We start from the raw sequence: 12,430 nt of genomic DNA, 5'->3' as shown, positions 1-12,430 counted from the left end.
TAAAAAAAGAGATACAACGATCACTATAAAACAAACCAACTTATAAAAACTGAAAGAATAAAAAACCTGAAATCCCACCACAAGGGATAACCATAGGTAATGAATGAACAATCTTTTAAGCAAACTCATGCAAATTGCAAAATTTGTATGAGATGTATTGATATTTATATATGTTATGACTTCTGTAAGACCAATTTCAGTAATGGAATTAAAATTAACTTTACTCTTTTTTTTTGATCACACAAATAACTACTTTGTAAAAAACTACAGTCATCTACTCTTAACCCCTCTTTTGAGAGAATTTCAGTATAGTATATCCTTCCATAGTTTGTCCACACGTACTTCCCATGCTCAGTACAAAAAAATATCTATTGTGCTGAGAAAGAATGTTATCTACATTATATCGCTGAGTTAAAAAAAAGTTACAAATCATATTTGATCCTACTGAACAGAAACAAAACGATCAGAGCATTACGGAATTGGTGACCAGAGCGTAGACAGGGAGACCTGTAACAGATACACGAATGACAGACGAATCTCTACAAAGTAAAAAAAAGTAATGAGGTAGCACTACACACCACTCAAATGACTAAACTTTTATCTAAAAATTGACAATGGCTGGTGCTGGTATTGAGCAACTGGAGCCCTCACATACAGTTGGTAGGAATGCAACCCACTTGGGGGGAAAAATTTGGCAGTTTCTCATAAAGCTAAAAACAAACACCATGCAACCCAACAACCACATTACTAGATGTTTACCCAAGTCAAATGAAAACTTATATTCACACAAAAATCTGAATGCAAATGTTTATAGCAGCTTTATTTGTAATCACCAAAAACTGGACACAAACCAAATGATCCTCAACTGGTGAATGAATAAACAAAATGAGGTATATATCCATGCAATGAAGCACCACTCAGCAAAAAAGAAAAAGGAACAAACTACCAATAGAAGCAGTAACATGGATAAAATTCAAAACGCATTATGCTAAGCGATAGAAGCCAGATTCAAAAGGCTACACACTACATCATTCCATTTATCTGACATTCTGGAAAAGGTATAACTACAGGGATAGGCGTGGGGTAGAGGTTGACTACAAGGGGACATGAAACTTTTTGGAGTGACGGACCTGCTTTTTATGTTGACTATGGTAGTGACTGTACGGTTTTTATCAAAGCTTGAAGAACTATACATAAAAGGAGAAATTTCACTGTATGTAAATTATACCATAAGAAAACAAGAACAAAATCCAACTACTGGAATCTCATCTCAGACATGCCAAAATCTGTCTCTTATGTTTTACTTACTGGTTACAAGATGCTTTCCTGCTCTAAAACCTTCAAGGTCCTCTAAGGATTACAGAAGATTTTTGAAGTACTGCCTGGCATTCAATCTCCTCCATAGTATGAAGACCTCCCTTAGGTATACCATCCTACTTCCTAGTACCATAGCACTCACCAAATTCTCTAGTGAAACTGAGGTTTTTACACCTCCCACATACATACTTTTGCCCACCCTCAACTACTCCTTCTTTAGCTTGGATATATTGTCTACCTTGCCTGAAATACCTTCTTTCCTCTCCCCCTTCCTTCAGCCCTTCTGTATGTGCTCCATCAGGGGAAAAAAACAAACAAACAGAATTAATTCATATAAGATTTCTGGAGAGGTAGAACTACACCAGAAGATTAAAATCTATAGATGTAATAAAATAAAAATGTGATTTTTACACAATAACTAAATAGAAGACAAGTGGACTAGGAAAAATACTTGTATTTCTAGAAACAGTTCATATAACATAGGAGAACAATTCACAGAAGGGGAAATACGAGTAAAACATAAGGAACGAGCCAGTCAAATCAAATTAAATAAAATTTTTAACAAGACACCATTTTCTATCTCCTAAACTAGAGGGAAAATACTAATTGTTCATAAGGCTGGTATTTGCCTACACTGTATATAGAAGTATATATTATTACTGTAGAAAACTACTTCATAATTTATATCAGAAGCCACAAAGCATTCATTCCCTTGGAACTTCGCGTCACTTCATGTCATAAGTCATCATACTGAAATAATCCAAAAAAAATTTTAATGCATAAAGATACTAATGTCTTTAAAATATCTAAAATGTTAGAGAATATAAGAGAAACATCAATGTGCTTATCCTGCCAATATCCTTTCACATTCTGCTCTCATTTTCCCTGAAATCCTCCTCTCTTTTCACCCTTTCCCTACAAGCCCTGGCTCTTCATTAACCATTAGGGAAGAGCAACAAGACAACTGGGCAAACAGCCTCAGCTCTGCTATTAAGTAATAATTTTACAGTGAGTAAGTCGATTAATCTTCATGAACTTCAAATTCCTCATCTGCAAAGAAACACTGACAGATGATCTCTTCAGAGGATTTGTCTTGCACAGAGCATGTACACAACATATACTCAGACACTTAAACTCAACACATCTAAGGGAGGAAGAAAACAGAATAATGGCTGGAGAAAATTAACATGCTTTTGTTAGGATGCATAAACTTCTAATATGCAAAAATTGAAGACTTAAAAGAACAACACATCTGCAACAGTTGCATAACTCTACCCGTGACCACGGATCTCTGCGAGAGATCTCACTCTGACAAAAATGGATCCCAGATTTATTTCTTAACATGGAACTCATCAACAATAGTGATTTAATGAAAGTTACTTCCAGTTAGTTTTAAGCTAATCAGTGATGAAATAGGAATGGAACCCAGACAATGAGGCTGCTCTGCTCAACTTCAGCCACTGCTGCAGCAAAGCACCAGAGATCCTCATGTCATCTGTCGTTAACTCGCACACCTTCATGAGATGGTATCTTCCTCGCTTTTATACACAAGTCAGAAACTACTTAATACATGTACACATAACAGAAAAGTTCCCCATTTTTCAAGCGTCATGGAACAAAATCTACATAACACAAGAGTTAACTGAGCTGGATCTTTTCGTCTTCTATAAGTTTATTTTATCATAATTTTGGACTTACAGAAGAGTTACAAGGACAGTACAGAGAGTTCCCATCTACACTCACCTAGATACTCCTATTGTTTACATCTTACATTACTATGGTACATTTGTCACAACTAAGGGATTAACACTTGAATATGATTACTAACTAAACTCCACAGTTTTGTTCAGATTTCACTAGTTTTTCCCTACTGTTCTTTTTCAGTTCCAGGATACCACATTAGCTTCCTATGGTCTGTGACAATTTCTCAGGCTTTTCTCGTTTCTGATGACCTTGACAGCTTTGAAGAGTACTGGTCAGGTACTTTGCAGCATGTCTCTCCATTTGGGACTGTGTTTTCCTCACAGCCAGTCTGCAATTATGGGTTACTGGCAGGAAGATCACAGAGAGGAGGTGCCATTCTTTTCACATCACATCAAGGGTACATCCTACCAGTATGACTTATTGATGACAACTGGATGACCTGGCCAAGGTACTGTCTGCCAAGTTCCTCCAGTCACTCCACCCCCCTAGAATGTACTCCGGAAGAAATCACTAAAGGGACAGAGAGAGAGAGGGAGAGGGAGTGCGTGTATGTTAAGCTCCATCCCTTTGAGGGGGAATAGCTAGTTAACTTATTTGGAATTCTTCTGTATAGGAAATTTGTCTCTTCTCCCTCATTTGTTTATCCAGTCAATCATTTATCAGTAGGAACTCACAGGCATTAATGTCATACTTTGGGTTATAATCTAATAATATGTAATTATTGTACTGCTCAAACTGTTCCTGATTTGGCCACTGAGAACTCTTTCAGACTGGCTCCTGGGTCCTTCTGACATATTCTCATCCTTCTGGTTTTTTTGAGCACTTCTGGAATATTTTTTTTAATGTGTAACTTTCAGGTATTAATATTACCACAAATTAAAGATGACTTCTAACTCATTCTATAGTTACATACTAAGTTTTAAGAACTGAATTCTCTCAGTTCTGAAGAGAAGTATAAATATACTGAGAACAAAAGGAATAACTAGAGCACCGTAACTAACTCTCATCCTTGGATTATCTGACCATGACTGAAATTTCTATCCTGGAATAGATTCTCATTTGGTCAGCTGAGGTTCTAACAGTTAAGACACTGTGTGTGTTAGCCTTCTTAGAAGTCTTAGCACATGCCTACAACTTGGATTTCATAATTCTAATCTTCCTGTACTCACTGCTTTTTTTTCTTTTCAGATGTTGGGGAAGTGGGGTGAGAACACAGCAGGCAAACTACTCTCCGTTATAGTCAAGGGACTGCTGTCAAACCATCCTGGCACATAACAGCACAGAAATTAATTCTCATTTTGATCCAGTTTGTTTCAACACTTAAGAGTTCTCATTAAGAAGCCTGTTATCTTGTAAAGCAAATAACGTTTAATAAAGACATTAAAAAATAAAATAAATGTAAAAAAAAAAAGCAGCACGTTACCCTTGTTCGGACACATGACCATTTTCACAGTCTTTTCTCCTCTCTTAATTTAGTATACCCTATGCGGAGAACACTGAACTTCAGGATTGCCCCACACAGCTAAGCAGAATATGATTCACCCAAATTTCTTCTCAAAGGTAACTAATTACTCCCTAGCACAGAAAATACTTTGCTGGATAATGTAGCTATAAAATGCTAGTTTTTTGATAAAGGGTAGGCAAGCTGAAGGTATAGTTATTTCCCTGCGGACCGCTATGATGTTCCTTTGTCACTGTTGACCTCTAGAGGGAGCTCAGAGTTCTTGTTACTTCTTCCCAAAGGTCAGGACACTCCTCCCACAAGTTTGCTGCGGTCAAAACTTAAGAACATTTTATTTCAGCACCCCAAAAAGGAAGTTAAGTGTGTGCCATCCCTTTAGCAATTTCTTGCCCAGCAGAAGTGAGTAAGACGTGACCTGCTCACCTGCTCCTACGGTGAGCAGGCCCCAACCACTTCTGCCTCTCTCCCTTCCCGACTCCTCTTTCCTACTTTGCATTGGCTAGGGCAGATCACTGTAGCCTGAAAGGCTGCAGGGAGGGTGGCACTCCTGCTGATAGTAGCAGCCAGTGCACCTCCACCTTCCTCCCGCCAGGGCACACTGGCATGGAGGTGAGGGGAGGCTGCTCGCGTCTGCTCCAAGGACTGAGGGATCATTACCTTAGCACACCTCTACCACATTCTTGGGGCAGGGAACTTGTGCAGGAAATGACCAGAAGTCAGACCGGTCATTTCCCCACTGTCAAATTGCCATTTCTTCTGTCTGTATGACCCTAAAGAAGTAACTCAGCCCCCTGAAGACTTAACTTCCTCATCTTTAAATACCTACCTCAGAGTCGCTTTTAGGGCTAAACAAGCCATAAATGCAAAGAAATGATCCCTGAATGAGGCACACAGTAGGCACACTGGTTAAAAGAAGATATGGGCTGGGGTTTGGGCTCTGTTGCACAAAGCAGAAACAAGCAGTTTCCCTTGTTTCTAGACTATTCCAGTGAATCAACCTAGCCTAGGTAAAAAAAAGTTCCCCAAATGGTCCAGCTGAGCTCCCAGGAGCCTGAGGCTAAAGCCCAAACTAGGAACAAAGTATTGCAGCTGCCGGGCTTGCTGCTTCTTTGTAGATACACTCAAGAGGCCTCAGGTTGAAATGAAGCACAACTGGTTGAGGATAGGATCCTGTACTTCTGTCTCTTGGTCAAAATATCACCTCGATTTTACCATGATTTCCAAGAACAAAGTAAGTGCTCACAGCCTTCATCATAACCTTTTCTCAACCTCTGACTCAGTGACCGGGAACACATTATGAGATAAGCTCAACAAAGACCGCTGGCTATTGATGCTCATACAGAACCTACATTGTAATGTTGCCATGAGAGTCAGGGTCCATAAGGTGATTTCCAGAGATGTGTTCTGGAACCAGCCTCCCTTCTTTTTTACTTGTTCCTGGATAATCTGATATCATGTTTGGATAAAATGGAATGGAACAATACCCTCCTGCAACAAAGAACAGAAAGATAAACAGTTGCTAATACATTTAGTCTACAGGGGTGATTTAACAAACAAGCCTTGGTGTATTAATGTTATATGTAATGTTAGAAAGTAGAGTTCTAAATTGACCATTCTAAGCCTAGTTAGCATCTTCATTAGATGTTCACCAACTTTTAACGGACCCATAATTAAGTCCACTAAACAAATCATCTCATTAGGTTGCCTTATCGAAATAAAATGCAAATAGTTTCTCGTGGAGATTATACAAACAAGCAGTACTGCACAAAGCTCCTGCATCTATGCATGCTTATTAAAATATTTTTATAACCAGATGGGTATCTGGTTATTACTATCTACCTAAAATCTTTCAAACTAGGATTATTATGGCCACGCTATAAGAACCTGAAAGCACTTCACTGACCAACCAGTGCAAATTTGTTTTCTGATAGAATTCCTTCAGCTCACCTACAAACTGGGTACAAAGAGGCAGAATACTTAGAAAAAGAGGTTAGAGGACTTTAAGATACGATACAAATAATGTTATCGAATTTATTCTGATGACAAAAGGAAGCCCACTGGGGAGTTTTAAATATGAGTAATCCAATTAGACATGTACCTTAGATTACTCAGGCTGAAGTGGACTGGGAATTGGGAGAAGGTTAAGTAAAGAGAAGTCTGGAGACAAACGTAGAGTTACTCCAGAAATCCTGCTAAGCAATGAAAGTGACCTGAGTGAATCAGTATTAGTGTAGTAACAATATTATAAGTAGCCAACATTTAAAATTCACTTACAGTATGTTAGGGATTTAATCTTCATAACAAATCTATGAAGCTGGTGGTATTAATATATCCATGTAACAGATGAAGAAACTAAAGCATGGAAGCAAAAGAGGGAACAGAAGTGTACAGACTTTAAAATTCATGTATGAAGTATATAAAGCAAGGCTTGATAATTAATAAGCTGTGGAGAGCTGAAGATGAAAGCAAGAATAATGTCCAGGTTCTCATGCTGGCTGAATGTACTTATTACCATCAATGGACAGATATTTTACCTTACTTTAGGTATTCTTTAATAGCATCTAAATGGCAGGTCCAACTTCAGGTAAAAGAAAAAAGCTAAGCACCATTGGCTAAGTTCAAAAGAGCATGTCATGAATGATTTCACCAAAACTCTTAACCAAAAGGAATACATCATACATTACTATAAAAAAAGTAATTTCGTTCAGAACATTCTTTTTCCTCATCTTTTCCTTTTTTATCCTTTTCTTCTCGGTTCTGGTAGGTTAGTTTGCTCTAGGTGATAGATCTCTGACCTTGTTTCAATTGTATTTACACTGCAACTCATTGTTTCTGCTATACTTTTTAAACAATTATAATCGTATTTTTCAAATAATTTGAAATTAATTTCACGATTCCAGTTTCAAAGATGCAATTTCTTTCATGAATCTTACTCAAAAAGAATTAAAGTTTTTCTCCACTTACTTGAACTAAAAGTTCATTCCTCTGACAACTGATCTTATTTTTTATAAATCCTGCATATTTTTGTTGTTTTGCTCATTCCTTCAACAAATTCTTAAGAGAGTCATTCCTTTAACAAATATTTTACTGAGCATCTAATACATGTTAAGACACTCCAGGTTATGCCAGCATTTCTAGGTGCTAGGGATATGGGAGTTCATAAGACAGACCAAAAAATCCCTGCCCTCATGGATCATACATTCTAGTGATGAGGGCATATGATAAACAAATGAATGATAAATATAAAATGTACCTGGTAGTGCTAATAAGTACTATACAAATACAGTAGGGTAGTCAAAGAAAGCCTCCCTGAGGAGACGACTTAGGCAGAAACCAAAATGAACAGGGAATTAGTCATCCAAGCAGAGGACCTAAGTAGAAATGAGTTTGCCAAACTTGATAAGATGAATGCAGGATAACGTGCTAGAAAAGATGGAGCATTTAACAGAGGCCAAACCATATTCAGCCTTGTAAGCCATGGTAGGACTGTGGATTTGTCATAAGTGATAAGAAGCCATTGGAGAGTTTTTAATTTATGTTTTCAAGTGCTCATCTGGTTCATAAGTTATTGCAGTAGCCTGAGTAAGAGATGATGATGGTCTGAACTCAGGTGGCAGCCAGAGAAATGGATGAATTCAGAATACAATCTGAAGACAGCACTGCAGAACTTGCTGAGGTTTCAAAAGAGGTGTCACAGGAGGTGTCAAAGGATGATTCCAAGGTTTTAGAACTACGTCCAATGGAGGAAAGTCAGTGCCATTTACTGAGGAGAGACACACCAAGAAAGAGCAGGTTTGGGGTAAGAAAAGAGCCAAAAATTCCATTTTCACATCTTTGGTGTTGATTTCGACCAGACACACATGTAGAAATGTCATCCAGGCAGCTAGACAGATTTGACAGCTTACGGGAGGAAGAGAAGATATAAATTAGAGTGTCATCAATTAGTAGAGGCATTTAAGGACTAAATGTGATTTCCTAGTGAGCAAGCACAGATAAGAAAACAAGGTCTGGTCTGAGGACTGAGCCTTCAGGCTCTCCCACCATTAGCTGAATAGGAAAGGAGATTGCACCGGTACTACTGGTGAGGTAAGAAGAGCTTTTCTGGAAGCCAGGCAAAGACAGTCTTTCTAAAAAGAGGCAGTGATGGGGAATTCCCTGGTGGTCCAGTGGTTAGGACTCTGCGCTGCCACTGCAGGGGGCAGGGGTTCGATCCCTGGTCGGGGAACTAAGACCCCACATGCCACGCAGCGCATCCAGAAAAAAATAAAATAAATAAATGAATAAATAAAAGGTGGCAGTGATGAACTGTGTCCGAAAGTGTAGAGAAATCAAGGGAATGCTGAGAATTAAACTTGGATCTGGTGACATGCAGATTTTGGGGGTGATTTTGACAAAAGTGGTTTCAGGGGGTTGGTGTCCTTAAAATAAAAGTTATTTTCTGTGGCTTTATTTTACAGTTATCAGGAGAAGCAGCTCTGGCACTGAGCTGTCTAGGTTGAAATCACTGCTCTGGCAGTTGGAAATTTGGCTTGTGAAGGGCATCCTCTTTACGTCTGACACTGATGAAGATTTTCCCTTACTTTTATATGTCTTGGATGATTCTGGGAAGCAGAGGGTTAAGCAAACACTGAAGCTGATTCATCATGCTCCAGAGTTGTTGACTTCTCAGGGGGCTGGGTATACTGAGTGTAGTGTTTTTTCAAGGAAACCACTTGACTGATACGCTGGGTCATTCCAAGCCTGAAAAATGCTATTCTATTGCCCTATGTGAAGGATAGTTTCACCAATTTAAGATTCTCAGTTTACACAGTTTTTTCCTCAAAGTTTTCTACATGGCACTCCACTCACTGTCTTTTAGCACAGCATGGTTCAACAAAACCTTCTGTGATCACAGAAATGTTCTATTCTGCACTGTTCAATACGGTAGCCACTAGCCACATGTAGCTATTTACTGAGCACTTGAACGGCCAGCAGTGAGAGGACGAATTTATTTTAATTAAGTTTAACAGCTACACATGGCTAGTGGCTACCACTAACTGGACAGCTCTAGCATACAGAAGACAAACACAATGACTATTTGATATACCTTCCTTTGCCAGTAACCTGTTTCTTGTCTCAATATTTGTACTACTTATTTCCACATCTTAAAATTTAGAAATCCACTAGGCTATTTCTAGGTGTGGATCCCATTTATTTTGCTTGGTATGCACTTAAGTTATCTGTAAAAGAAGAGTATTAACAGACCCTTCCACATGGAAGTTGTATAGAGGTTTTTAAATGAGTTTCAACTTGCCAAACACGTGGCACATAGTAAGTGCTCAATAAATGTTAAATATATTCCCTGAGCCCTTTTGATCTGTTCTCTCTGACCTCTCACTCTGCACTTTTACTCTACATGGAATCTATTATTTGTATTTCTTGTATTTTTGTCTATAATATTCATCTTATATTTTCCTCTGAATTGCAGGAGTATTTCTACAGCCCTGCTGCTTCCTGCCTCCAAAGAGTCAATAGTTAAGAATCACATATTTCGGGCTTCCCTGGTGGCGCAGTGGTTGAGAGTCTGCCTGCCGATGCAGGGGACACGGGTTCGTGCCCTGGTCCGGGAAGATCCCACATGCCGCGGAGCGGCTGGGCCCCGTGAGCCATGGCCACTGGGCCTGCGCGTCTGGAGCCTGTGCTCCGTGATGGGAGAGACCGCAGCAGTGAGAGGCCCGCGTACCGCAAAAAAAAAAAAAAAAGAATCACATATTTCACTTAAGAATTCCTTTTTCTGCTCTCTGATACTTTTTCTTCAAATGCTCAAGAGTCTCCTTGAGAATATTAATTAGTTCTTTAAATTTCAATGTCTTCTCTTGTTTCTTGCAGTAAGTCTGTCACCTTCTCTTAGACTGCATCTGTGTCTATCTTTTTGTGTATTCAACTTTAAAGAGAAAGGTCTATGTTTATGCAATATTGGGAACTGTGTTGGGTTCAATCAAAAAACATTTAGAACCAAGTTCAAATCTTTGGGGATAGGGAGATGTTTACATTGTTACTTCCTGTATTAGTTCTCAACTGCTGCCTAACAAATTACCCCAAATTTAGCAGCTTAAAACAGTGAACAAGTATTATCTCACAGTTCCCGTGGATCAGGAATCTGAGTGTGGCTTAGCTGGGTGCATCTCACTCAGGATCTCTCAAAAGGCAGCAATGTGTCAGACAGGGCACCTGCCATCTCCAAACTTGATGAGGGCTGGTGGGGGAGGGTTTGCTTGCAAACCAAGCTCACACACGTGGGGGAGGGTTTGCTTGCAAACCAAGCTCACGCACATGGCTGCTGGCAGGCATCGGGTCTTCAAGGGCCGCTGGCCCACATGAGCTCCACAGGGAAGCTCACAAAGTGGGAGATGGCTTCCCTCAGAGCAAATGACAGGGCCGCCCAAAAGGCTTTGGTGGAAGCCAAAGCTTTGTTGTAACCTAACCTTGAAAGTGACATCCCATCACTTTTGCCACACTTGTGGAAGCAAGTCACTAGGTCCGGCCATACTCAAGGGGAGGGACATGAGTACACAAGGACATGAGTGGGGGGCAGGGGTCACTGGGGACCATCTTAGAGGCTGTCTGCCACACATTACCCTTAGTCAGCTTATCAATTCAGCAATATGTGGTCAGGAAGCAGGACTACAAGGCCAGAGAAGGAAGCTTTAGAGCAGGGAGTTTTAACATTGTGCTTCATGGTTAGTCTCTCTCCTACAACCTTGGGTAGCCAGTCCTTCTCAACTGGTCACATTCCCCTTGGTAAGAACCACGCTGAGTCATTCAGCGTTTAACCCTGCTTCAAAGCACCAGATACCTTACCAATGAACTGCCCCATGAACCACCTTCAATTCTAGCTCTGGCTGCTCAAGGTAGGTTCCTTTAGTCACACCCCAGGAGGGATTCTCAACCACATAAATGAATCCAAGTCAGCTAATAAGGACTTCCCTCACTATGTTTCTCATCTGTACCGTCTCCTGCCAAAATTCTTTTTAGTTTTGTTACGGCACTCTTCCAGGGTTTCCAAGGAAACTGAACTCTCCCCATTATGCTTCTTGGTCATTTCAGTGTGTTTGTCTGTTTGTTTTAACACATGGGCTTAGATCATCATCCTCCACTGGAAGTCAACACAGCGATTTGTTTAAGTAAAGCACTTTACACACTCCTTCAAAGACTCTGTTTTGATAAATATGACAGGAAATACTTGTTGGTTTTCTTAGTCATATAATTCAATCCTGTTGTTGGATAAAACAAAGACGTTTCAATCTACACCAGTTCCCAAGATATATTCTACTATGGTAATTTAAATAACTAAATTTTGATGATTTCTAAAAAATGCAGTGTCACCAAACTTAGTTCAGTTTAAGATGTGACTAATTAGAAAACTTAACACAGAAACGTTTTAACATTATCTTTAGAGGAATCACACACACAGCTGCTCAGCAGGATGAACTAATCAGAGCGTTGTAAAGAAGCCTCTACCACTATGTGTCCAGCAGGGGGCACCTAGCACTATGAGATGGACATAACACTTAAAAGACAAATCTGAAGTAAAAAACACCAACAGCATCCTCACTCACAAACGAAAATATCCATTTTTGGTTTAACAATAAAAAAATATTTTCCTATACTGTATTATTCCTATACCCCACCCTCATTCCCAGGAAGATAATTTATTCACCCTATTTCCTTAGCATACTAATAAAGTGGGTAGGAAGAGAATCAACAAAAACTCAATCAGATGTCAACAAATTTTCTGATGCGATACTCTGGTACTGGATAATCGGAATTCAGGTTCTTTGTCTTCTGCTGATGAATATGTGGAAAACAGAATTAAGAAATACCTTAAGTAGACACAAGGCCACCACATACTGCTGCACAGGATCTAAACTACACAAGCAACCATCCTGTACAGACACAAAAGGCACA

General features: G+C 39.4%; 1 protein-coding gene across 2 annotated transcripts in view; it reads right to left on the bottom strand.

Annotated features, from left to right (window-relative positions):
* Positions 1-12,430, bottom strand: part of PPP2R2A (protein phosphatase 2 regulatory subunit Balpha) — an 83,896-nt gene that overhangs the window by 39,586 nt on the left and 31,880 nt on the right. Inside the window, exon 3 of one of the 2 annotated variants that reach the window (XM_067745189.1) lies at positions 5,833-5,971. The exons of the other annotated variant lie outside the window; for it this stretch is intronic. Within the exon in view, the coding sequence (XP_067601290.1) occupies positions 5,833-5,848 (16 nt within the window). The 5' untranslated portion in view covers positions 5,849-5,971. The remainder of the gene's footprint in view (positions 1-5,832; positions 5,972-12,430) is intronic. 2 annotated transcript variants of the gene reach the window in all.

The sequence above is a fragment of the Pseudorca crassidens genome, chromosome 7 (assembly GCF_039906515.1).
Source record: "Pseudorca crassidens isolate mPseCra1 chromosome 7, mPseCra1.hap1, whole genome shotgun sequence".
Lineage (NCBI taxonomy): Eukaryota > Metazoa > Chordata > Mammalia > Artiodactyla > Delphinidae > Pseudorca > Pseudorca crassidens.
The sequence above is the reverse complement of the archived record's forward strand: the minus strand, read 5'-3'. Positions and strand labels throughout refer to the sequence as shown.